The 25,477-nt window shown below is 45.4% G+C and overlaps 4 protein-coding genes and 1 non-coding gene across 9 annotated transcripts; 2 read left to right on the forward strand and 3 right to left on the reverse strand.

Moving 5' to 3' along the window:
• Positions 1-459: 459 nt before the first annotated feature.
• On the reverse strand, positions 460-3,221 carry pdap1a (pdgfa associated protein 1a). The gene is made up of 6 exons (XM_057047022.1): positions 2,933-3,221; positions 2,042-2,124; positions 1,906-1,980; positions 1,627-1,751; positions 1,314-1,465; positions 460-1,072 (listed from the first exon to the last, which is right to left on the reverse strand). The coding sequence occupies exons 1-6, from the start codon at positions 2,943-2,945 to the stop codon at positions 1,038-1,040; spliced, it is 483 nt and encodes a 160-aa protein (XP_056903002.1). The 5' UTR covers positions 2,946-3,221; the 3' UTR covers positions 460-1,037.
• Positions 3,222-6,359: 3,138 nt separating this feature from the next.
• On the reverse strand, positions 6,360-8,622 carry cby1 (chibby homolog 1 (Drosophila)). 2 transcript variants are annotated; one of them, XM_057011737.1, is made up of 5 exons: positions 8,500-8,622; positions 7,310-7,408; positions 7,119-7,224; positions 6,935-7,047; positions 6,360-6,837 (listed from the first exon to the last, which is right to left on the reverse strand). In XM_057011737.1, the coding sequence occupies exons 2-5, from the start codon at positions 7,397-7,399 to the stop codon at positions 6,754-6,756; spliced, it is 393 nt and encodes a 130-aa protein (XP_056867717.1). In that variant the 5' UTR covers positions 7,400-7,408; positions 8,500-8,622; the 3' UTR covers positions 6,360-6,753. The 2 variants fall into 2 exon arrangements, with proteins under 2 accessions (XP_056867717.1, XP_056867635.1); XM_057011655.1 differs by lacking the exon at positions 8,500-8,622 and adding an exon at positions 7,538-7,726.
• trnar-ccu (transfer RNA arginine (anticodon CCU)) lies at positions 7,770-7,842 on the forward strand. Its single transcript has one exon. It is a non-coding gene; the product is annotated as a tRNA-Arg (tRNA).
• On the forward strand, positions 8,544-17,417 carry kctd17 (potassium channel tetramerization domain containing 17). Of its 4 annotated transcripts, none has more exons than XM_057058895.1 (7): positions 8,544-9,001; positions 12,199-12,307; positions 12,393-12,484; positions 12,850-12,993; positions 13,971-14,096; positions 14,396-14,528; positions 15,231-17,417. In XM_057058895.1, exons 1-6 carry the CDS (start codon positions 8,651-8,653, stop codon positions 14,486-14,488), a joined length of 915 nt encoding a protein of 304 aa, XP_056914875.1. In that variant the 5' UTR covers positions 8,544-8,650; the 3' UTR covers positions 14,489-14,528; positions 15,231-17,417. The 4 variants fall into 4 exon arrangements, with proteins under 4 accessions (XP_056914875.1, XP_056915033.1, XP_056914800.1 ...); XM_057059053.1 differs by having other exon boundaries at positions 8,545-9,001; positions 12,850-12,945; XM_057058820.1 differs by having other exon boundaries at positions 8,546-9,001; positions 12,847-12,993.
• On the reverse strand, positions 17,380-25,415 carry gucy2cb (guanylate cyclase 2Cb). The gene is given in 28 exon segments (XM_057056068.1): positions 17,380-17,841; positions 17,944-18,020; positions 18,095-18,189; positions 18,369-18,467; positions 18,559-18,733; positions 18,853-19,045; positions 19,118-19,276; positions 19,345-19,436; positions 19,498-19,574; positions 19,664-19,801; positions 19,893-20,025; positions 20,308-20,394; positions 20,483-20,587; positions 20,665-20,736; positions 20,820-20,879; positions 20,973-21,075; positions 21,204-21,285; positions 21,364-21,472; positions 21,546-21,628; positions 21,857-21,998; positions 22,911-23,025; positions 23,208-23,310; positions 23,726-23,800; positions 23,803-23,840; positions 23,971-24,186; positions 24,299-24,366; positions 24,466-24,578; positions 24,916-25,415. Coding segments are annotated over 28 exon segments (3,222 nt in total). The 5' UTR covers positions 25,115-25,415; the 3' UTR covers positions 17,380-17,627.
• Positions 25,416-25,477: the final 62 nt, after the last annotated feature.

Here is a 25,477-nt window from a genome sequence, read left to right on the forward strand (position 1 = left end):
TATTAGAAACTGTGAGTTAATTTATGACTCAGTTTTTCTTTACAGAAATGTCTATCGCCCCATCGTTGGCTATGGTTACCATGGCAATTGTTATCTCATATCCTGGTTAATATCAGATTGTTAGTTGGACATCATTTTCTTGAGTTTAGTAAATCTATAAAGCAAATGTATCCAGATAATTGTTGGTACCATTAAAACATTTAATTCAGCTCATTGTCAACAATTGCTTGCATGTTTTTCTGTCTTTTTACCTCGTTATCAGGTGTCACCTTAACGATTCAAGATGTGCAAAACTGCAAAACGTTGGGTAAAAAGTTGACTATGGAAGATAATCACATTTATCTCTAAATGGAGCCAAACGATTCATTACTGCAGGTCCAGGTTATTTACTTTCCAGGATCTAAACTAACTAGATAACTAAATAATTAATCCAGGATCAAGAACAGACAAGGCCACAGATGCTGAGACGGTTTTATTTAGACATTCACATGATATTCCTGATGCTTTAGTACAGTACACACTTTAGTACAGTACACACAACGATAAATAACATCAGTAAAATGTAAAACCTGAAGGAAACACCATCATTTTTCAAAGTGCTGTGGTGACCAAATGTAAAATTGAGTAAGGTGGCTCCTCTTTGGGACAGAAGGGACCCTGAAAGGTGAAACCAAGCCCGATGACACAGAAGGGAACGTAAAGCACCACAGAAATGTCACACGCACTCATTCAATCCTCTCTGCAGCTCGTAAGTAAACTTGGATCGGCAGAGAAGTGTAAATAAAATTGACATTCGACAGCTTTGAAATGAAAACAACAGTGGAGGAGAAAAGAAAACCTGTATTTAAAAACCAAATTCACCCTAAATGTCATGATTTTTTCTTTCAAACTGGAATCTTTCATCATGAAAAACCCTAATTCTTGGCTTTCAAGAGGTCAGGAAGTTCAGGATGTGTTCCTGATGTGACTCCACTTGAATTGGTCCCCTACCCGTCATCTCCAGACTGAGGTACATAACAGAGTGTGGATACAGGTGATTAGCGTTTTCCTTTGGCTTCTTGAGCTTCTTTTTCTGGCAAGAAAAAAAGAGAAAATATTCCCAACATGTATAAAAACAAACAACAAAACTCAGCTAACTCAGTTACAGCTAATGTCATTTTATGTCCTTGGTTTTTCGACAGTTTTTGAGAATCAGAATGTATTTTACGATATAAAGAAAACGATAAAAATGGCACTGATGCAGTTTGAATTTATTCGGTGTCCCGTAGTAAAACAGAGGATTTGTAGCCGTGCCGGAGCTGTAATCTCCTCACCTTTCATCAGGGCTTCTCTCTTCTTGGCAGCCTCCTCCCTCTGTTTCTTGATGATGGCCAGTCTGGCCAGGTCGGCCCTCCCCTGCTCCGTCTTCCCTTCACTTTGGAGCTTCCGGATGAGCTCCTTTGATTTCTGCTTCTCCAGCTCCTCCCTGATGGAGAGAAGAGGGGTGCAGCATAAGTATCACACCCACTGCTTCCCCTCATCTACACATGGCTGCGGCTCCAAATATCCATCTGTGGATTTGAACGCTTTGCTCCGATAGTTGCAAATGAAGCACTAATGCCACCTGCTGGAGCGTCACCTCCTCACCTCTCTCTGCGAGACAGTACAGTGGTGGCGTTAAGGTCTACTTCTGTTGCCTTTTTGTTCCTATTAGACACGCGGTTGGGATTCTCTATCTCTATTAGTCCCTCCACTGCACTCCTCTTCTTGTACTGTGTGCAAAAAGAGTAATCCATGAGTACAGAGCTGGGGGTGAATGCAAAATTCTGGTAACATAGTTCTGCTCCTACAACACACAGTTACTCAAAAACAATTGTGCATCTTGTCAAACTAATGAGCGATGATGAACTGATCAAGTTCACCCACCTGAGACTCATCCTCACTGCTGCTTCCTTCTTCAGACTCTGAGGAACTCTTCTTCTCTGCTCCAGCACCATTCTCCTGTTAACACCAATATTCATCACACTGCACAGCTGGTAGGACACAAACCACAGACACTTACCAAGGCTCTCTGCTCTCTCATCTGCCGGTCAATCTCTTCAGGGTTGCTAAATTTCTTGCCTCCGCCCTTATGGCCTTTTCTCCCTGCAACACAGCTATGAGATTTGTCACCAGCATCGCAAAATCAACTTTATATAGACTTCTTGTAACCACAGTGATAACAACAGTACAAAGAGCTGTGAAAAAATTAAGACACCATCATTTTGTCACTCAGACACATGTCATTGTATAACAGCTACAGACTTGAATACAGAGGAGTGTGGAGGACACTGACAGGCAACACTGTGGGGGTTGTAATTAAAGATCTAGCATTGTGGGCAGTGTGTGTGTGTGTGTGTGTGTGTGTGTGTGTGTGTGCGCTAGAGATATACCCATATATCCATCCATGTGCTCTATAGGAAAATGTAAATGCTGCTACAGGCACTGCTAGGACGCACACGACAAGTAGAATAGTTTATCTGTCTGGAAAATACTTTTAGAATCCCAATACCGCTGCTTGATTAATAATAATAATAATAATAATATAATAATAATAATCACCGGTGAATATTTCGCAGGACGACAGATCAAGATTAGTGAAACATGAGGCGAGCTGACCGGTCTAAGTGCACATGGTACTGACGTGTTAAGCATAAATGAGAGGAATTAGCTATTGCTGCTATTCAGGGTTTTTAATTAGATGACCCAGAAGCTTTGAACAACATGAATATAGCCCGTAGATACATTTTTCTGTATATCTACACTGGTAGAAAGACAAATGCTAACTGGTTAGCATGCTAGGTGAGCATATGCAAGTTTAATGGGAATTGGCAGTAATTTAGCTAAACACTCGCTAGTTCGAACGAAGTTTCGCTTTCGAAAAACAACACGATGTCCGAAAATAACAACTTACCGCCCCGTGGCATATTGCAAACGTTGGTTGACAGATTAACTCTGGTAGAAGTTTAAAAAAGGCGACAGTTGTAAGAAGAAAGAGCTAAAGAAGGCGCACAGCTCCTCAGTCGCCAGCACACCGGTCTCTCCCAGCCTGCCTTCTGCGCATGCGCACTATTTCACGGCACACATGTCATTCAGCGGTAACGCAACACCAATAACGCAACATTTCTGACCCCCGCAAAGCTTCTGACGGCCAGTGTTCTGCCGGACTTTGCTGCCGACCCAAATCGGCACCCTGTGGCTCTGCACATGCGCAGTACCTCAGCGGCACCGACTCTGGATGAGGAAGCCTCATCCCTTTCACATCCATATATTTTTGCTCTCTCAAATGGTTAATAAACACTTCAGATAAGGGTTAATGTATATGTCATTTTGAATATCGGCTTTGCTTTTGAATATCACGACCGGATAATTAAATAATAAGGCGCTGTTGGACTCTCATAATGTGCTACCCCTAAAATATTGATTAAAATATTGAAGAAAAAGAAGATTATTTTGGGGTTGGGTAACGAGTGCAAATACGTGAGGCAACTATCAGTAAAAGGGGAGGTAGCCAGATTTAACAAGGCAGCAAACTGTTCATCATAGAGCTACAATGTTATATAACCAGGCATTGTTATTGCCTATAGACTGTATATATTATACTAAAGGTGTAAGTCACAATTGACATTTTCATACCTTTAAATTATAATTTTGATAGGATTGGTTTACATTTGTAGATTAAACTTTTTTTCTTGTATTTCAGCCTGTATATAAGATTCAGTAAAGAACCACAGTAACACCTTCCATTTGTTGTGAAGTCAACACAACAGCCGTACATTTAATCTCACAAAAATAACATTCAATTGAAAATATAACCGTCGATTCATCAAACAGGTGTACAAAAGTGCCGGCATAAAATGTGTATAGAATAGTTTAATGGTGATAAAATAGGGGGACGCACATTTTGGTGACCACTTAATCAGATTAATCAGAAGCTAATCTGATAATCTATTTTTTTTCAATAAATACGGAATCACACTCACAGAGAGAAAATAAGTCTTTTTCCTGATGATATATTTCAGGTCCTCACAAAATGCTTCATGACATCAGATGAGATGTTCTTTATTTCTTCACTGCTCATTTTGTGCTCTGCACTCAAGCTTAACCTGGTTTGAATGTGTTTTACACTCTCTTCCTTTGGCGTTGGCTCTTATACCTTCAACTTCTTTCACCATTTACTGATATTCCACAGACGTTTCTGTTAACTGAAAGGGAGAAACATGTCCATGAATTTAGTGTAATATCTGCTGTAGTACCATTTTCCATATTCCTGGAAGAGTTACATTCTTACCATGTCCAGGAGAGTTTCAATCTTTAGTTTCAGGAGGTTGTTCTCTTCCTCTAACTCTAAATTTCTTCTCTCAAGAGCCTGAACTTCTCTAACACCAGATTCTTGGTACAACAGGAACAAGAAAAAGAACTTACTGTCATTGCTGCTGAAGAACAATGTGTAACATTCCCTCTCGTACGCCTGCTTTGTTTACCTGTTATCCATTGTCCGTCTTCAAATTTCAGTGTCTGACCGCCTAGATATCTGACACCTAACATCGTATAAATATTGGATGGATGAACGTACTCTGAAAACACAATGTTTGTTGTTGCTAACATTAGCAAACAAGCTAATGGACCTCATTATGCCTCAAATGCCCAACATCTAGATGTAGGTTTATTACTTCTCAGAGAAGATTCTTTAGGCAATTCACGCAAACCTACAGTTGATACCTTGAAAATAAGTGTTGGAACATCGTCTCAAGTAACTCCTGCAACTCTGCACAAGCTTTCTAAGGATCTTGGGAACTTTTTCCTAGATTTTGATCATCATTAAATATGCTTATCTTTATAAAGAAAAAGATAAAAAGGCACAACTTTGGTGCTTATGCAGTATATAACTAATCAGTGACTCTGACTTGACACACTTACTAATCCATGAGTCCACTGGCGTGCAGAGCAGGGGGTGAAAGCCAAATCTGATAACCTTTAGTCCTGTGACGTGGAGTTTTCCCCGCTTTCGTGATCAGAAAAATGCACTGAGCCCAAATAAGCAGTTCAGGAGAGTCAAGTCCAAAACATTTATTCCCCAAAAATAGCAGCACAGCAGAGGACAAATGTGAGCAATCCCCCAGCAGCACCAAAGAACTACTGAAAAACTGCTTTTGTCTGTGTTTTATACCTCCACTCCCATGTTTTAAGGTTTAAAACATGGGAGTGAAGGTCCATCCCTAACACCATCTTTTACTCTAACTTTACTTAATTTGCTTTTATTGTGGATTCATCTGGCATCATCTCATCATTTTCCCCCCATATGTCCCTTCCTTCTCCAGCCTTCGTTCTATTGGTGTCTCAGATGCTTCGCTCTGTTTCTTTTTAAAAAGGGATAAATCAGGTGTCAGACTCACTGGCTCCCTTCAAGGCCAGGGGGCTGGCGAACTACCTAAAGGCCTCAGCAGAAAATACAAAGAAGAAAGAGGTGCATACGACTGAAAACTACTCAGAAGCGTTTCTGGTTTCCGGTTTCTGCTGGTACCAACTCATGTAGGGGGAATGAGAGGGCCCATGAGTTAGCAACTAGAGCATAAGGGAAGGAAGAATACAAATGAAGTGAGTTATTATTAGTAAGCCTGAGGTTATGAATGTCATCTGGGGGAAAACCAATCAAATGTGAAAAGGGATCTGGAACGGAGATCCAGAGGGAGGAATCTATTTCAAATACAAGACAGCATCAGGGTTTAGGGCTGATGTCAGGCAGGAGAAAGGACCTGGTGATAATAAGGTTAAGACTGAATAAGTCACTTGAATTGGTAGTGAAGCATCAGACAAGATTGTGTGAGAGGTGCTGAATGACAGACTTTTGAGGTGTAGGTCAGATGGGAGTGAGTGTTAGAGCTTTAAGGAAGTTTAGAGGACATAAGGTGGATCAGGAATGGTGTAGCTACAGCTAGCATCTATTCCGATCACTTCTGGAGGTTTTCTCTTGCAAGTTTTACATCCCTCATCAAAGACATGTAGCGCATCTGCATCTTAAAATGTTAGCAAGAACAGGCTTACACACACACTATGTACATTTTGTCTTCTTTATCAATGATCAGTTAAAATATATCACACTTGTCTTCACAAATATTTTGTAATTCAAATAGCATGTTTTGATTTAATGGGTAAAATAATCACCAGTGATTATTTAGCAGGAAAATATCTTAAAACTCATGAAGCTTGAATTGAGTTAAAGGTTTGAGTGCAGTGTCAGTACCATTAACTGACCTGGAAGCACAATTAGTGAAATTAGTTATTCCTATATCACGATGATGAAGATGTTTTTAAAGAAATGACTACAGCCCACAAGTATATTTTGTGTATTTCTACACTTTATTCCCCATTTATCCTTAATAAAAATAGTAAAAGTAACATTCAGTTGTAAATCTGACTTTCTGTTAATCAAACAGGTGTACAAAATGCTGACAAAAATGTCTATACAATAGGTTTATGGCGATTAGGCAAATATAGGGATGTGCACTTAATCAGTAACAGAATCTAATTTTTTAATAAATACAAACAGGGCCAAGACCAAAACCACATTAGTCCTTGCTGTAAAAAAATAAACTGAAATCATTTTCCTCATAATATATTTCAGTCCCTCACAAAATGACAACATACATATCAGATGTGATTTATTCACTTTTCATTTTATGCTAAGCTAACAAGCTGTGTATAGCACCCAGTTGTAACTTAATTTAACTCATTTTACAGTTTCTTCCTTTGGCGTTGGCTCTTTATATCTTCAACTTCTTTCTCCATTAGGTGATATTCCACAGTAGTTTCTGTTAACTGAACGGCAGAAATATGTCACTGCATTTAGTGTAATATCTGTATTACTACTTTCCATATTCCATTTATAAGACATGCTGAGAGATGCTAGTCTTACCATGTCCAGGAGAGTTTCAATCTTTAGTTTCAAGAGGTTGTTCTCTTCCTCCAGCTGTAGATTTCTCTTCTTAAGGCGCTGAACTTCTCTACCAGAACTATGACCACCAGATTCTGGGAACAACAGGAACATGAACTTGCTTCATGCAGGTTCTTCATGGATGTTGTACGCCTGCTTTGTTTACCTGTTATCCATTGTCCGTCTTCAAATTTCAGTGTCTGACCGCCTAGATTCATGGCAGGAGGTCCATATTCAAGGCCCAATTCCACTTCTCTTGTTGACCGATCCAACTGACAAATCATGGTCATAACAAGTCAAAGACTCAACGATGACGACAATTCTGCTTAAAAGCCAGGAATGGTCTCAGTAACTCACAGTATGGAGACTGGACAAAGATGCAGATTTGCGAGGTGGAATCTTCTTTGGACTAAACGTGTTTCCAAAAAACGGCATCCTTAGCGACATCTTAATAATCTGTTTTAATGCAGAACAGTATCTGTATGGATGACCATACTAGGGAACCACAATGTTTGCTGTTGCTAACGGTGACTGCTGAGCTAATGGTGGCTAATACTCCTCGCTAGCTGTGAATACCTTTCCTACCTGACATTAAATTAAGATGTCCGCGGGCACAAAGATAGCTTGGTCGTTATATGGTGACTCGATCGAATCCAAAAAATACATAGACTACAAAATTAAAACGCTATCGCTTTTAGTACTGAAGCGCTCTCTGAATCTCAAAAGCATGATTGATTCTGCGCAGGCGCAGGTTCGGGCTGTCCTTTTGAAACCTCGTCTCTATGTAAGGGTTAGACGTGACTCACTGTCACAACAAGCCCCAGTGGCCTAATGGATAAGGCACTGGCCTCCTAAGCCAGGGATTGTGGGTTCGAGTCCCATCTGGGGTGATCTGCTTTTTCATTTTATCCACGTAATTTGACTTTTATCACTTCACAGCCCAAATTAATTAGAATTATGGAATAGTTCGACTTTTTTTTTTTGAGAGGAATGAACATTGTAATTTTTAGTTTTGCATTTCAGTTCTATAAAATGTTTAGAATAAAATATGGTTTTTACAGACTGTACAGAGACATACATTCGTTTTATAAATAAATATACTCCACACACTTTATTTCCATCAGTTAAATAATATGGATCGAAATAATGGTAGGTTGAAAAAACGTCAGATTGTTTTTGTTTGCAATATTAATTTTGCACATTGTCCTCTTCAATTTCTAATTATTAGCAAACTGCAAAATGTCGACCGTTTTACTCAGTTTTACTTAGTTAATTTTTCATCAATCTAGCTCATCTGTTTTGAACCGAATATTTATTTGAATAGTTTTTAATTTCATGTGCCACTTCAATCTTTATGTTTTACTTTTTACATGTTCTTAATGCAATCATAATTGTTGATTGAACCGGGCTAACTTGGAAATAATCGAACAAAACAAAAGACATCCTAGTATTCTTTTTCATCATCAGGATCTATAAAAGGTAAAGTTGGCTTTGTTAATTCGAAGCAACAGTGAATATTCAAGCCCTCTTGTTTTGAAAGTACTAACCGGATGTGCTGTTGCTCAGTGACGGACTCTTCACGTGAGTGCCGCGGGTTTGGGCAGTGGGCGGAGCGTGTCGGCTCGGCGAGGCAGACGCGGCGGACGGAGACGAACGAACTTCTCCCTCCAACCTCGACAGTCCGTCTTCTGGTTCCAAATGGCAGCTACAGCGGACGACCAGCGGGGAGCCGCGGACGTCGGCGCGGCGTCGTCGCACCCCGGTTGCTACGGACACAACAGCAACAACAATAACAACAACAATAACAAAGACAACGAGGCGGGAGAGACCGCGACCTCCACCACCGCCAACGCGTCTGAATCCGGCGGGACGACGCCGCAGAACGTCGGGAACGGCTCCGTCATCAACCCGGCCGGGGGAAATAACGGAAAGTGGGTTCGGCTGAACGTCGGCGGAACCGTGTTCCTGACGACCCGGCAGACGCTTCTAAAGGAGCAAACCTCATTCCTGTACCGGCTGTGTCAACAGCAGGACCTGCATTCAGACACGGTGAGTCCGACCTTTGACTTCATACAATGGTGGATATTCCCCATAATTAGGCACCATCCAATCTGACCATCACTGTGTTTGTTCCATCTTTAACAGTCACCATTTACACATCTAACATTGTGTTTCCCGTCCAGTTTAACATGACGCCGTCTTACTAATGCAAACATGAAGACCTGTGTGGAAAATCACCAGTAACACCTACCGGGATTCCAGCAGTGGCCCATACTTGCCCTTAATCGCTGTGATCTATTCTTTTTCTAAGTCTTCTTCTAAGCTTGATTGAGCCCTTTTTGATCAAACGTGTCGTTTCATGCAGCGGCATGTTGCTGGTTCCAGTGCAGGGTGGTGAAATAACCCACGAGGCTTTTATCTGAGCATCGTGGCATCGTGAACGTAGCTGGAGTCAGATGGACGAACGCGTGCATCTTCTTGCTCTGAGAGACCTGCACGGTGGCTCCCGGTCACATGGAGCCTGAACACGCTCCCAGGCTTGAGTGGCTCATAAATGATGCATTTTTCCTGCTCTCGGAGCAGGATAAGCAGCCGTGCCAGGATTCTCCTGCACGCCGCGGGTGTTTTGGCCTGCGTGGCCCTTTTCTACTCAATGCTGAAGAAAGAGGATTAAACCCCACCTGTGAAAGTGCCATTTGTAAGCCCCCAAAGAGGCGATTGTTTCTTAAAAGATGAGGTTGAAAACAAAGTGTATCATTCAACAACCCGCCGTTGGCTTGTGTAGACAAATTATGGGAGTTATGGGATGGTTGGCTGTTTACGATTAGCTATAAATCAGTTGTGTATAAATGGTGATGTTTACTGGCTTCTGTTTGGCACAAATGAATAATCTTGTGTTCAAAAATAACAATTATCAGGTATATCCTGTTATTGTAACAGAATATTGGAAGTCCTGAATAGAGTTAATCTACACACGTATTCATGCAACATTAGTCACCAGGTTTCTACCCGCCGACTTAATGGATCGATAACGAAGACGCCCTGACCAGATCTGCCTTGTCAGACCTCTAATGCATGCGTACCGTTTCAGCCTGCGTCACATGACTGTGCTGAGCCACGAGGGCCCCGTGGAGAGAAAAGTCTCACATGGCCTCCAGCAGAGACGCCCCGTCAGGAGCTCCCACTGTTAATCACACATAAATGGCAGGGAAGGAGCTTCAAACGGCTCGTTCATTAAGTTCATTATAGTCTCCCCAACTAAGGGTCACGTCTCCTCTCTCGCCGTGTGTGCAGCGATCACCGTTGTATTAGCGCTTCAGGGCAAAATAACTTTGTCGACCAATTATAATCCCTCGTGTGTGATTTTGATGTTGGCTCAGATTTTTTTTTCTTTTTTCAGCCCATATGTCCTCTTTAATCCAGTCGTGCTGGCCTGATTGTGCTCTCGGGTCTGTTTTTAAACCCACAGACACGGGCCGTCTGCGCCACCTCAGCTGCACCCCCCCCCCCCCCACTCACCCAAAGATGCTACAATCTGCTTCTAATCCAGCCTGGGACGGCCTAATGCTGCCCAGAGCCAATTATATAATGGAGCTGCTTTAGCATCGCGGGTGTTAGCGGGTGTCACAGGGCAGGTACCGCGCACAGCACAATCGTATTAGAATAGATTTGTAATTACCATTGGGTTTCATTTATAGATAATCCCGGGGGATCACGCTGTCGTGTCTGACGGTACGACTCGTCACCCCTGAGATATAACACAATCGGAAAAGTCGGGTCATTTAGGGACGCTTGCTTCCACCTGACAGTTTTGGCGAACGTTCCAGCACAGGTCAGGACTTGTGTCATCATTTTTTCCCTGCTGTCAGGTGTTTAATATGAGCTGTGTCAAGTAAACACACACACACACGCACGTACAAATACAGACCTAGGAGGAGAGTGTGTGTGTGTGTGTTAGAAGAAGTGAACATTAACAGATTCATGGGTGTCTCTGAACAGCCGCTGCGAAATCTGTTGTAACAGATAAGTGTTGTTGTAAAGTGTAAGGGTGTGTGTGTGTGTGCGTGTGTGTGCTGTCACAGCTCTTTCACACTTCATTTTAGCACAGACAAACAACCACAAGTGAATAATGTGTCTGCAGACTATAAATTGCCTCTTTGTGGGGCCTTCCAGCCTGCGTCAGCGCCGCGCCGTCACGTGCACAAACAGAGACGCCGCGTCCTCGTCCTTCGTTTGGCCGCTCGGGCGTTTCCACAGCCGAACCCTGGAGAGTCATTTTTACGAGTTCTTTCCCGGGAAGAATTTGTTTCTGTCTGACTTAAACAGTCACATTTTAGCTGTATTTTCACCCCAAGTGAATTCATTTGAGGCCCAAAAACCTGTAATTAGCTGAAGCAGGAGGCCTATTAAGCCCTCTAATCAATAGTGAAGCCGGACGGGCGGCTACAGACGAACCACATCAGCAAGCAGTTGCAGGAATGTTGATGCTTAATCAACTGTGGTTTGTTTGTTACGTTATTACTAAGGAAATGTGTGGTATTTATCCGTTTATAACGGGGGTCACATATGTAGGAGAGCGCTCGCACAAGACGCTCCTGGAGGCGACGTTGTCTGGTTGAGCAAACGGGCCTAAAAAGAATCGCTGAATCGCGTGAGGTGTTTTTATTTGGCCCGCTTTGTTTCCTGTGATGCTCCACATAACGAGAACAAACCTCGGCCTCAGACCCGGCACGGGCTTTGGAAGCAGCAGGCATCAGCGCTACAGAGCGGCCGATGCTCTTTGGCTTCCTTCCTCTTTCCTCTTCCGTTTGATGGCCGCTCTCCGGGCGGCCGTCACGAGGGCGAGCAGAGGGCGAGCGTCGGCGCGATCCAGCTGCTGGGCGGGATGGGTCGGAGGAGGCGGGAGAGAAGTGGCGTGGAAGTGGAGCCTGGTTTTCTTTTAAAGGCAAAGTTGTTCATTTTGCCCGGCTGCCAACAGGGCGGCGCAGTAACGCCAGAGCGCCGCCTGGATCCCGTCTGCGTTGGCGGCGCTCCGCTCGCGGGCTGGAAATCGCCCGTCTGTGTTGTCGTCAACGCGGCGGAGAGATTTTTTTTATTTTATTTATTTGTTCTAAAAATATTCAGAGTACAGAAGAGGTCAGTTGTTCTGGGGGAAAAGACGGTGGTTTGTAACACATGACTGCAGCTATTGAACGTGTGTGTGTGTGTGTGTGTGTGTGTGTGTGTGTTGTTCCCCTCTATAACAGGATGAAACGGGAGCGTATGTGATCGACAGAGACCCGACCTACTTTGGCCCCATCCTAAACTACCTCCGCCACGGAAAACTGGTCTACAACAAAGAGCTGGCTGAAGAAGGTGCTCGACTCTTCTGCTTCTTACGTGAAGACCTGCTTCTTTTGGGCGATATCTGGAGACTCACTGTGATTCTTCCTGATTCAAGGTGTCCTGGAGGAGGCGGAGTTTTACAATATCACCCCGCTGATCAAACTGATCAAGGACAGAATCGTGGAGAGGGACTCCAAAGCCACGCAGGTACCCTCCTGGTGATTTTGATGTTTGGAGCCTTCTGCATTCGTCTTGTTCCTGTAGAGAAAGCGGCGCTCTGGTCTTCTCTCAGGAAGGTTCCTCTCACTCTTACGTAATGCCACGGTCCTCCTACTCCCCCTGTGCTCTACTGTACATCAGCAGACTCGCTGCTGCTAATGTTTGCCTGAGGTTAAATATGGTGCAGAGATCTAAAAATAGAACTCCTGCATCTGAAGCCGCAGTGTTTATTTCCCTTCTGATGGAAGCTTTAGAAGACCGGAGCCCAAGCTGCTGCGATTGAGCTCCATTTGCCAGGAGAGCTGTGCTGCGCCATTAAAACTGCGCCTTCCTCTCTGCCCCCCCCCCAGCAGGTGCCTCCTAAGCACGTCTACCGAGTGTTGCAGTGTCAGGAGGAGGAACTGACCCAGATGGTCTCCACGATGTCGGACGGCTGGAAGTTTGAGCAGGTCAGCGTGCGCCCCTGCCGAAAGCCCCGCACCGGACTGCTCTGGACTGTGGGTTGGATTCACGCTGCCGCTGAACCTAAACTTGTGATCCCTCTGGCCTGAACCCTTGGTCCTGACCTAAGCCCTCTTGTCTGTGCTCCCAGAATCACTTTAGGATCGCTTTGATTTGCTAACGTTTTTAATTGACACCTGCAGAAGTGACACGTTCACATTTGTAACACAGTTTGTTTAAAGATTTACCCAACACTGCATGAGACACCTGAAGTAAACACCTTTATATAAACACACACACTTATGACCTGCATTTTTCTTCCTAAGTGTTGCTATCTGCTGTTTTTATTGCACAGGCCAGTGATGCCAATGGCAACAGAACAGAGGAACACACACTTTCATGAGCACTTCTAATGAGACCTGTATTGATCCTACATCGATACTCAGCTGCCTCTCAGTTCTTACTGGAACAAGAGCTCCAGCGCAGCATATTTCACTGTTCTTATGTCGGCTGTAGTCGGGTCCTCAGCTCTGAGCCTGAGGACGTCCACGGTTACACCCTAGAAACCAAATTCAGACCCGTGTTCGCCCTCTGTTTTGGCGCTAAGCTCCACCGCATGAGACACGGTTACATTTTTGCTCCTACCCCAGCTCGCCCTTCCGCTTTGATTAAATAAAAAAGGCGACCTGTTTGGTGACCCCCTCCCCCCCTATCGCCACCTGCCACTGTGTGTAACTTTGACATCAGACGTCCTGTTCAGACCTGGTTTCGGTGACCCTTGACCTGCAGAAATCTGCCGCAGCAGCTGGATTCTCTTCACGTAGCACAAACCACAGAGATTCCAGATTAGCTGGGGCTGCTTAGCAACCGCCTGTTAAGAAAAGTCCGATCTGAACAGGCTGTCTGTGCCCCCCCCCGTCTCTGCTGCTTGTTGTCTTCAGGACTCTCTTCAGTCCTCCCCACACTCACGCTGTCTCTGTCCCTCTCTCTTCTGTATTTCTCTCCGTACACACGTGTGCCGCTCTTCCTCTAGATGGTCAACATCGGCTCTTCGTACAGCTACGGAACCGAGGACCAGGCTGAGTTCCTGTGCGTGGTTTCCAAGGAGCTTCACACCGCTGGATCTGGTTTGGGCACCGAGCAGAGCCACAAGACTAAGGTAAGGGCCTGTCCGGTGGCCCGGGCTGTGTTTGTGTCTCATTCCTGTGTGTTTGTCTGCTCTCGCATCTTAAACGCTTCAAATATCATCCACTTCAATATCATCTTTTTCTTTTACGAATCTCTCCATGTTGCTTCTCAAATTCCAAATATTTCCTGCCTTTTCCCCCACGTTCCCATCGTCCTCTTCCCTCCTCACTGTCGACTCACCGCCTCTCATCCACATGTTCATCTTTCATCATGTTTTTTTTTTTCCTCTTTATTTCGTGTTTTCCTCCCCGGGCGTCATGCTGAATCAAGCCGGCAGACACGCAGGAGGACGAAGTCACAAAGGATGAGGAGGAGGAGGAGGGAGGGAGAGATACCACACCACATGAGTGGCTTAGACAGTGAGGGAGTCATGTGTCTTTATTCCCAAGAGAAACTGGAATGGGTGAGGAACTGTTCTAGATGTGCTAGTGGGTACACTTGGGAGATTTTGGTGTGTGTGTGTCTGATTCACGGTGCTGCATCAATTAAAAACTGATTCGTCACACTAGGCGACACCAAACCAAATCCAACGTGTGATGACGTAAAAAAGGCACATGGCATCATTAGCATCCATGTCTTTAGTTGCACAAGCGAACCACAGATATTTCAGCTCCCTGCAACGACCTCACGTCCCACATTTTTAACCATCAGCACACACACACACACATGCTCTCGTCATTCCGTAACCCGACACTGCAACACCCGACTCATGTTACCATGAAACATCTCTGACCTTTCAGTGCAGCAGTACTGTTTGATGTCTCACCTCCCACACACAGTTGGGACACAAATAAAGACACGCACATAAAACAAACGCAGTAATGAACATTTGCTATCTCTGCTCACTGGAAATAACACGTCATTGAATAACCGAGGCAATAATTAAGGTCCGTATTAGCCGGAGTCCTATTTTACAGTGTTATTAACGATGGGCTTTTGTTGCCACGTCTGCCATCACCACGATCGTCTGCACATTCACCATTCTGTCACCATTATCATCACCATCTCAGCCACAACAGGTTATGAAGTGTGTGTTGATGAGCCTGGTGTGGCTGTCTCACCTGCTAATGTCTGGTTTTTTTGTTCTTGTCTCTTTGTTTCCCAGCTTTTCCAGCTCCACGGGGCCCGGATGTAGATTATCTGTCACTTGTTTCTAAGCTTACCGACGTGTACAAGGCATATCTGTGAGCTGCGACCAAACTGTAGCATAACCTAGTTGAAATGACCAAAAACACTAAGAAACAAACATCAGCCACCGGCCAACAGCAATACCATTATATACATCTTGATTTTCAGTCGAGCTACTTTTATCCTGAGGAATTCCAGGTGCGTTCAGGTTCAGATGTGTTGCTGAGAAAAGTAGTTGAGCTTAGTAAAAAACCAAAAACATAGCCAAAGATCCAGGTCAAGATGGAGGATTCAAGGTGCTCAACTAATCTGTAACAGGAAACCTAAAAACCTGCCTGAAGAACTTTGTCTTAATTAGTATCATCCGAGGAACAGTCAGACTGGTGTGTTACCAAACTCGACACACACTCATGTCGCCTGTTATGAGGTGCAGTTATGCTAATGTGTTAGCGGCTAACTGCCATCTGTTGGTGCACTCATTAATGCTCATATTACGATCAGGCTGTCCAAAACGGAGCCGCCCAGTGTGCACACACACCGACACCTCCGTCCCCGGCAGCCGTGGCACCTGGCAGCCACACAGAGGCAGAAATTAAGCCCACCTGACAGTGCGGGGGGGGGTCGGATGTGACCCGGTCGGTCAGAGGAGGTGAAAGCAGCAGACGCTGACGTCGCCTGTGACGTAAACCGTGTTAGAAGGAGACAACAGAGCAGGTAGACCACTTCTCCAGACAGAAGAATTCTTTATTTGTCGTTATACAATTTGATTGGACAGCAATAGTACAAGGCCAGGGGTGATGTCAGAAAGAAACGAGATGTTATTCATGACAAACATGTACATTATGTGCATTTAATCTCCATGAGGCAATGATAAATGACTGGGCAGTGATGGTTTAGTGTTTTTATTTTTAATAAGAACAGAAGCAACGTGTTTGAGCATTGATGAAAGACTGTTATTTGGAGAAATTCTATTTATTTTTGTGAGAAAAAAAGCATCAAGTCTCTCCACTGTAACCCCGGACTGAACATCAACGTACAGCTCAGCCGCACAAGCACACTGGATTTGTATCCACACATCTGTGATGTAACATAGGACAATCGATAATGAATCCTCCCCCTCGTGTTTGGCGACTTCTTAAAATCCTCCTTTGATTAAGACATCTGGAGATGAAAGGCAGATGCGGCTGATCTGAGTTTGCGCCAGTGTTTTCGTGTAGTTACCTTTTAAACCTTTGCGGCCCGGTTTCAGCTGCAGTTTGAAATCCTGGGTGCGCCGATCCCAGGCGTGATGAACAAACCCAACAGACACTGTAATGTCCGCGCTTTGTTCCTTTAATCCACATCATTCGGTGCCTTGATTTTCTGCAGAAGAACTGTCATCAAAGCGAAGACATCAGTGAGCTCGGAGGCGTTGCCCTCAAGCGTTTATGAAAATCATGCGTCTCAAACTTCACAACCCTCCTGATAGTGCGGGACGAGTGTGCACGTGTCCATCGCTCTTCCTGTGAATGTCTGGATTTTATTTCAATTTTCTTAGTGTTAAAAAGTGCATGTTTTCAAAATGGATCCAAACCTTTACGCAACCTCAGTCAAAGGTTGAAGCTGTTTTTGTATAAAATGATGTTTTTTTTTAATTGTTGTTTTGTATTTTTAAGCACCTAATTTATTCACATGATCTGATGGTGAGTTTTAGGCTCAGCGTTGGGGGGCGGGGAGGTTTTTCTTTTATTTTTGAACTATTTGTGACTGTCCTGTTGACTTTTAACTGTGCAGAGAGGAATTTTTGTTGCTGTATTCACACACAAATGCTGTTGTCTAGATGAAACTGTTGTCACGACCACGTGCTCGCTTTGGTTTGCTGGACCTTTCTTTCTTTTTCGGGCACGTTTGAGAAAAAGAGAAACGGAGCCCGTTTGTCTCCGTTGCTGGAGCTCGTTCCCCCTCGCTGTCGTCACACAACACGCCGATCACAGCGCCTCAAAGCCGCCCGGCCCTCCTGGGAGAATCACTGTGTGATGGGATTTTGCTGCACTGGGTTCATCGGGACCGCCTTCAGTGACGCGACCCACTGCGTCGGGGGTTTTCCTTCTGTTTGTTTTTTGTACGTCAATGACTCGTCACAAACGTACCAACAAAAATAAACCTTTATTCTTTGGTTTTAAAATGCCGATTTGCATGTCTCGTCATTGGCGTTCTCTCTTCCATGACAGATTTGCATGGAAATATTACAAAAACAACATTTGCCTACATTTGAGGAGCAGAGGGTGAAAATATGAAGTGAACAGCTGCCTCGCCACCTGGTCGGCAGTTGAGATGCGGACCAGCTGCAGGTGTCAGAACCTGCTGCGGTTCTGCTGGAGGCTCGCTGCTCTTCCTACAGGAAGGTGCTGAGGGTGTTGTCCACGCTGGCCATCTGCAGGTACTCCAGATGGCTGCCGTCGGACTCGGCTTCTGATTCCTGGCCTTTGTCCTCATCCCCGCTCTGACCGGACGGGAGCTTCTTTCTCCGGACGGAACCGCGAACGCGTCGCTCCAGGCAGGCCAGGATCATCTGGGCCAGGTCCTGCTGGAGCCGCTGGAAGTTTTCCCTGCAAACGCGCCATCCTGTCAGCTCCAGTTAAAATATAAACCCCACTTTTTAAATGTAACATCTGAAACGTGAGTGGTGAGGAGACGGAGGGATCTCTTACGTTGTGGGCGGCGTCGGGAGTTTGTAGTCTTCTCCCTTCTCGCCTGTCAGCCAGTAGGTGGTCTCGGTGCCTTTGCCCTCCAGGAAGACAAACATTTACAGTGCTTCGCACTCACGGGATCTGTTTGTTGCAGAGGTTCGGGCGTCTTTACCTTCAGATATGTTTCCCCTCTCATCTCGTACTGGAAATTGCAGTTTGTTCTCTGCAGGATATTTATAGTCGGCTCGCTCACGTGGATCCGCAGGGCTGGAGGACATGGAAGGACATCATGAAAGGACATCGCCGGGTTGATTCATCCAAGCTTGTTCACCAACGCTGATCTAATTAGGCTGCTCGGTTGCTCGTCGATAATAAGCGCTGCATCAGTGGACTGCCTGCAGCTTTACTGTGCGTTGTCTTTGGGATGGAGGTGTCCCTCTACTCACGGTGTCCTGTGGACTCCATACGAGACGCCGTGTTGACTGTGTCTCCAAATAAACAGTACCTGGGCATCTTCACACCCACGACTCCCGCCGCACATGAACCTGGATCCACAACGAATACAAGAACCATTGTTAGTTAAACAGCGCTTCTTTCGGATGTTTTTGGGGGGGGTGGGAAGGGAAGGTCGTCTACCCGAGTGCACGCCGATGCGTATCCACACAGGGATACCTGGCAGGTGCCTCAGCTGGAAGGTCCCCATGAAGTGCAGGATGTCCAGCGCCATGTGGCAGATATCCACAGCGTGTCTGTTTCCGTTTCTCTTGGGAAGTCCCGAGGCCACCATGTAGGCGTCCCCGATTGTCTCCACCTGAACAGAGAGGGGAAAAATGTTGGCGTCCTCCCCGTGGGGCTCACAGTTAATCCCCCAGTTTGTGCGCGAAGTTCTACAAGGTTCTGTTCCGAGACCAATATTTTGATATTCTACACCTTGTAGACATCGTGGAGGTCAACGATGCCGTCAAAGCCTTTGTAGATGTCGTTGAGCATGTCCACCACTTCCATCGGGGTGCTGTACTGGCACAGAGTGGTGAAGCCGACGATGTCGCTGAAATATATGGTCACTTCCTCGTACAGCTCTGGTTCCACCACGCCGCTCTCCTTCAGGCTTTTCACCACAGGCCTGCACGGACACAAGTGGTGACGTCAAGCACCTTTGCTGCTTTTGCGCACGTGCGATAAAATCTAGCGAGACCGTGGAAGCAGCATGAAGTTCAGGCAGTCGGCCCTGTCCCTCTCTGATTTGTACAGGGCGGTTCTCTCCTCCACCAGGTGCTCCAGGTTCCTGGAGTACATCTGAAGCCGCCTGATCATGTTGTCCATGTAGCTCTCGTTTTCCTGGTTGTGGATTTTACTGCAAGACATTTTCTCAGGTTCACGTTGGCCAAACGTGCGCCGCGTTCAGTGACGAAAGGAAATTACCTGATGATTTTTCCCAGATAATTTTCCACCTTCCTAAAATCGGGTCTTTTTTCTGGATCCTCATCCCAGCAGCTTTTTATCAAGGTGTACACCTAAGAGGTCACAAAGGTTACCTGCTACACTCCGCTACAGAGGCCGCTGATGTAACCTCACCTCTAATTCTTTCTCTGAAGCCGTGTCAAAGTTCAGATCGGGCCTGAAGTACGACATGATGATCCTGGACAGCTTTTCTATTGGGGAAGTAAAACTTCAGATACCGCTGTGCTTGTTTCTATGGAAACATTTTCCTCTCCTTGGGTTCTGGTGAAGCCAATCTCACCGGCTCTTTTGGTGCAGGACTTTGTGTAGAAAGTGCACTTCCTGAGTACGATCTCATGAGCAATGATGGAAAAGCTGTAGACGTCTCCTTTCTGAGAGGTTCCCTGTTTCCTCAGGTGCTCTGGGGCTGTCCATAAGTCTGAGAGGAGAAGGAGGAGGAAAGAAGGAAAATGGTGGAAAATGAAGTGACACAAGACCCAAATCAAACTGAGAAACAGCTGAGTTCTCACCTTTCCCAGGACTAAGAAAACTATTACAACCAAAGTCCGTGATCTTCACCACCATACGATTGTCCACGACGCAGTTGGTGGACTTGAGGCGACCGTGCACCTGGATGTCACTGGAGTGGAGGTAGGACATGCCCTGCAGAGGTTTGCAGCGCAGGGATTATAGCTAATGACTGTTATCCATTTCACTGACTATATTACTATTAAATTACACTTTCAGGTTAAGAAATTCATTTTAAAATACACGATATAAGGAAAGAAACATACTAACACCTAATTTTTGAGGGGTGACTGGAAGAGTCATCTAAATGCTGCAGTACATGTCAGTCATTTATTTGTGATGGAACACGTGTGTTTCCATATCACACGGGGGAATATATATCACATCAGGGTGATGAAATATGCTATTCGGTCTCACCTTAGCGATGTCGTACATGACAGAGATCTTGAACTCCCAGTCCATGAAAGTGTTGTCGGGGTAAGAAACCCGATTGTTCAGCACATACTGAAGAGAAACAATAATGTCTGTATGCATGTGTCCTTTAATTCCTTATTCTAATATTGTCCAGCAGTCAAATAATGCTGGTACGTACCCTCAGCGACCCCCTCTCTCCATACTCAAACACTCCAAACACACCCTGCTCTAACTTCACCGTTCCATAAAACTTTGTCAGGTTGTAATAGTCGATTTGCTGGAGCTGCACAGACAAGAGGCGAATCCACGTATGAGGTCAGTGACGTCACAGAAGCTCATATAAAAAGGCTTGAGTTTTACCGCATTGAGTTCAATCCTCTGGGCCTCGTTGAAGTTACCATCAGAGTGTTTCAGCTCCTTCAGAATCACGATCTGTAAATGACGGACGGCATCACGCACCCGTTCACAGCATCAGATCCTCTCATGTGCTTGACTGAAAATGCTGTTTTTGTTACCTTCTTGTCATAGAACGCACGCTGGATCGTGAAATTTGACTTCTTCCTTTCGTCTTCAATCTGAGAGCAATGAAGAAAAACTGATTTATATAAGAAAAAAAAAGAATAACATCATTAGAAAAGGGGTACAAACACGTACTCGCTGAAATTTACCGTAAGAGAGATGACATTGTGTGTGTTGTTCTCCAGCAGGTTGATGAGGTCTGGGGAGATGTGAGACCACCGCTTCCTGATCATACGGTCCCTCCTGTTTTGTCTACACACACACACACACACACACACAATATTACAGTCCAGAAAAAAGATGATAATATCATTGTTTTTATGGAAATCAGGACACTAAAAGCTCCAAAGACAGATGAGCTTCTGTAGCTAAACAATCACCTGTAGAAGATGAAGGCGATGGTGGTGACCACAACCACGATTACAGCCAGCACGATGACGATGATGTTGTGAGACGCAGACTCTGAGGATGTGAAAGGCAAAAAAGCCTTTACCAAAACATAGCTGCAGTTCAGTGTTGGTGTCGGTTGGTGTGTAGTACCTTTGTCTGGTATGTAATTAGGGAGGGTTTTCCCCCAGATGAAGGCAGGATTGTTTTGAGCCACTGTGGTGATGTTAAGCTCGGTGTCAAAGCTGAATAAAAGTTCATACTGAGGACAAAAATGCATTAGCGTGTTTACTCATTCACCCGTCCTCAAAATGTAAAACGGTGACAGGAAGCACCTTGAGTTCCGTGGTGGTGTAAATGATTGAGAGTTCCACATCCCTGTCTCCATAACCGTCCAGTCTGTAGTTTCCAGCGCTTCCTGGGAAGAACGTGTAGAATCAGTCAAGTTCCCCCCACCTCTCATACGCTGTAGTTTTGCCAGTATACTAAATGTGCCAACACTTCACTTACTGACACTCAACGTTCTCATCTGATTACAGTATTTTTATCTTATCTGAGGCTGTTGGAGGCCGTTGAGTCAGGAAGTAAACGCAGGTCAACTTGCTAGCAGGCCTGAGATCAACTACATGCGCTTCCTCTCTCTTACCGTTAAATGAGGTGTTTCTGAAGTAATTCACGTCCATGAACTCCATCACTTCAACCTCAGATTTGTTTTTTGAGAGGATCTTCCTCATCACCTGGCCTATCAGCAGCACTGCATCGTGGTACGCTGCCATGTAATCGTTCATCTGTGGACAGACAAACGGACAGAGAACAGCTGCATTTGTGTCCCCGTGTTCCTGCAGCGGCTCTTTACGCGCTTATCGGCACCATATTGTCGATCTTAAAGGTCTTAAAGATTTTAAATCTGGGAAAAATGCAGGCTTTGAAGAGAATTATTTTATCTTGTTAGCATTTTTTATCTTATTAGCATGTGTTATACTATATGTTTTTGTTTTAAGTTACAGTTAGTTTAGAAGTTAGGGATAGTGTATAATCTTTAGTAGGAATAAGCATAAGCAGTCAGTTGACCCTTCCTTGACATGAATACTGCTTAGACAGTTGGAGCCAGGCAGACAGGAAGTGGTAGATCCCCATCGTAAAATATGACAGCATAATTTACTGGTAATTGATAAGTTCCTGGACCTCTGACCTGGCCCTCTGGGAAGACAATGAAGAAGAAGGACTGCACCAACACCAAATGAGGCAGGAAGAAGAAGATGAGGTCACCCAAGAAGAAGGACTAGATTGGACTGAATTAGCATCAATAATTTATATATGTTGTTCTATAAAAGACTGGGTCAAGGGATAGTTAGGGGGTCAGACTTCATGCCCTGACAATTGACTCTGTTGTTGTAGGGTTATGAACTGGCCCGGAGCTCTGTCATATTTGGATCTTGAATTGATTCTATTTGCTAAATACATTTTGAAATTGGCATTTGTTTACTTGAAGTCTTCATTTAAAGAACACGGCGATCGGCAGTGACACACGAGAGGTATTGCGATCCAACAGCTTGTATTTTAAACGGAGTACCGGGTGGAGATCGGATTAGGCAACCAAATCTGAGGAAGACTGTTGGGAAAAAGGTTCTAGGCAGGTGAAAAAGATGAAGACGAAGCAAAGGGAGGGTCGCTGCGGATGCGTATGGTGACATCCTCACCATGCTGCTGCTGTTGAAGTCTGTGTTGATTTTGTACGTTCTGGTATTGGGCATGGTCAGCACCAGCACGTTCTGCATGGACGGCATGGACGAGGTGTTGGTGTAGTATTGATCACTGCAGGGAGGAGAGGCTGCGCATAAGATGCTTCTAAAGCCAAGGCCATGAAAGAAAAGCCTAAACTGAGCCTATTCCGAGCTCGAGCCATAAAATGTTGCTGATTGGAATCATTGAGAGCTTTGCTGCTTCATCATTTACGACACTAATAAAGCAGAACCGTGCAAGTGTTGGTGACTGACTTGTACAGATCAATGAGGAGAAACAGAATGTCGTTTTTGTCGGCCCCTTCGGTGCCGTTCTTGGCCTCCAGGATGTCCTGGGGTGATCCACACATGATGAACACTGCAGAACAAACACTCCGGGTGAACATCCAGGCCCACTGACTACACACAGTAGCTTGTGGAAACTATCAGAACACAAGGGGAAGAGAGGAGAAATGAGCTCGTGGGTCAAGAGAACGTCTGTGGAGCTCCTCGGGACGACTGGGCTCCTAATTAGATGAGTGATGGTCTCCTCTGGTGCTCAGTGTGAACCTGCTCACGTCTGTACAGATGCCACCTGGGTGGGAGCACAACCTCCACACCTGGACAGCAGACCTTCTGGCCACGGTGCAGACGAATGGTGGCAACCACAGCCCAACATCTGTCGGCTGCACGACGTGCAGCGTTCCATGAAATCCCCCCGAGACCTTCCTGAGCGTTCCTGGAAACACCGATACTCGATCGCACATCACAGACAGACGGCGAGACAGACTCACGGTTGCTTGTCCTGTTATGAGGCGATTGAAGTATTTGATTGAGCTGATGAGAGGTGTACAGCGCCGTTCTCTGGAATTTTTGGAAAAATTGCCAGCGTCCAGGGCGTTCATGTACCTGCAGGCACAGGAATGAGCCTTTCAGGAGCAGGCGGCTCGGTTCCACGTCAGACTGCTCCGTTTCCCACCCACGGCACCGCGGAGACGCCAGGGGACACACGCCAGCCCTTAAGTGTCACAAGACTCACCAAAAACAGTCCTCGGTGTTGATGTCTTTCTTAAACATGTAGGCCGTCTTCCAGTCGGGCTTCAGCTTGTTGGTCTCAGGCCAGAACGTGATGAAAAAGTCGGAGATCTTGCGCGCTGGCGGCAGCAGGCGCTGCAGGTTGAGCGTGTAGTCGCAGGAGAGACCAAAGCTCCCCGCAGAGATGATGGGCGTACTGAGCTTCAGACCTTTCTCCATACTGGAGGAGAGAGAGTGTGCGCGTGTGTGTGTGAGAGAGAGAGAGAGAGAGTCTCCTAATATCAAAAGTTTACGTTCTTGCTGCTCTCGTTGTTTAGAAAATGAATACGTACTCAACTATTTGGAAGGCAGCGTAGGTGCAGGTCGGGCCGAGCACAGAACATCCCAGATTCCGAGAGTTCTGCAAAAGTAAAGGCGTGACTCCCTCACTCTGAGCAGCAATGCCTTTAAACCCAGAACCAGGCTCTGAGGATCTCACGCGTGTCTTTTTCTGGCTCACCATCAGGGACTTGAGCTCCTCCACCCCCTCACACGTCGTGCTCTTGCAGCCTCGATGTCCGTATAAGTTTGTGTTAAATCCACCAAAGTTAGCCGTCAGATTCAACTTCAGGCCTTTTGTGTGGTTTGCAGACACAGAAACGCCACGTTATGCTCCAGAATAAGTCATTACGGGCCTTGTTGTGGAGCTGCAGGTCAAATCATCGGACCCGAGCCCCTTATCAAACCATAAAAGGAGGCTGATGTGTGTTCTGTCTTAGGAAGGTGGCCTCTTTCATGGTTGGCCCGGCACACACCAGCTAATTAATCATTTACACTCATTAACACAAAAAACGAGCTTGATTGCAACGGTGATTTTATGACTAATTATGCAGAACGACGCAGTTACCATCTAGTTCAGTGACAGCATGTTCCAGTTCAGAACTGGGGGAGCGTCTTTCTTTTGTTTTACCTTCTGGATTCTGGGTCTTGTCCGTCTCGATCGCCTTCAGGATTTCTCCTTTCACGTACTTCAGGCTCCAGGGAGCCTCCTCGTCGTCCAGCAGGATCACGTTTATGGTGAAGCCGTTCATGCACGGACTGGCTGCTGAACACAGAGCGGCCAGAATTCCCAGAACGCACAAACGCAACCACCAGCTCGCTTTTTCCATCTTCACATCAGATAAAAACCCTCCTGATCCAGCACCCAATGTGAATTCCTGAGCGGTAAAGTTTAAAACAACAGTGTCCTCTGATTGTTCCCTTCCCAGGCTCACATTCCTTCTGGCCGCTGCTCACCTGGGCGACTTGTTAATATATAACCTTTCGAGAGAGGAAGGTGGCTCATATAACCTTCTACCAGCTGCTGGAGGAGTTACAAGCTGAACACAGAACAGCTGGATGGTGGAAATATGCCAAACACGATTTAAAAGGGTGGAGCCTGGTGTTATTACACGATTGCTAGTAAAATAAAATAACAGCAAAAGAAACTAACCGTGTGTGTGTGTGTGTGTGTGTGTGTGTGTGTGTGTGTG

The sequence above is a fragment of the Takifugu flavidus genome, chromosome 1 (genome assembly GCF_003711565.1).
Source record: "Takifugu flavidus isolate HTHZ2018 chromosome 1, ASM371156v2, whole genome shotgun sequence".
Taxonomy (NCBI): Eukaryota; Metazoa; Chordata; class Actinopteri; order Tetraodontiformes; family Tetraodontidae; genus Takifugu; species Takifugu flavidus.

What these genes read in the sequence shown, in the direction of transcription:
- pdap1a (XM_057047022.1), bottom strand. An exon ending in TGAGAGAGCAGAGAGCCTTG is followed by an intron (nt 1,981 to 2,041) that starts GTAAGTGTCTGT and finishes TGGTGTTAACAG; the next exon opens with GAGAATGGTGCTGGAGCAGA. An exon ending in GAGAGAAGCCCTGATGAAAG is followed by an intron (nt 1,073 to 1,313) that starts GTGAGGAGATTA and finishes TTTTCTTGCCAG; the next exon opens with AAAAAGAAGCTCAAGAAGCC.
- cby1 (XM_057011737.1), bottom strand. Translation starts at nt 7,399, where the DNA reads ATGTCGCTAAGGATGCCGTTTTTTGGAAACACGTTTAGTCCAAAGAAG. An exon ending in CTTTGTCCAGTCTCCATACT is followed by an intron (nt 7,225 to 7,309) that starts GTGAGTTACTGA and finishes ATGATTTGTCAG; the next exon opens with TTGGATCGGTCAACAAGAGA. An exon ending in TTGAAACTCTCCTGGACATG is followed by an intron (nt 6,838 to 6,934) that starts GTAAGACTAGCA and finishes TCTGCCGTTCAG; the next exon opens with TTAACAGAAACTACTGTGGA.
- kctd17 (XM_057058820.1), top strand. Translation starts at nt 8,651, where the DNA reads ATGGCAGCTACAGCGGACGACCAGCGGGGAGCCGCGGACGTCGGCGCG. An exon ending in GGGACTCCAAAGCCACGCAG is followed by an intron (nt 12,485 to 12,846) that starts GTACCCTCCTGG and finishes CCCCCCCCCCAG; the next exon opens with CAGGTGCCTCCTAAGCACGT. An exon ending in AGCAGAGCCACAAGACTAAG is followed by an intron (nt 14,097 to 14,395) that starts GTAAGGGCCTGT and finishes TGCTGAATCAAG; the next exon opens with CCGGCAGACACGCAGGAGGA.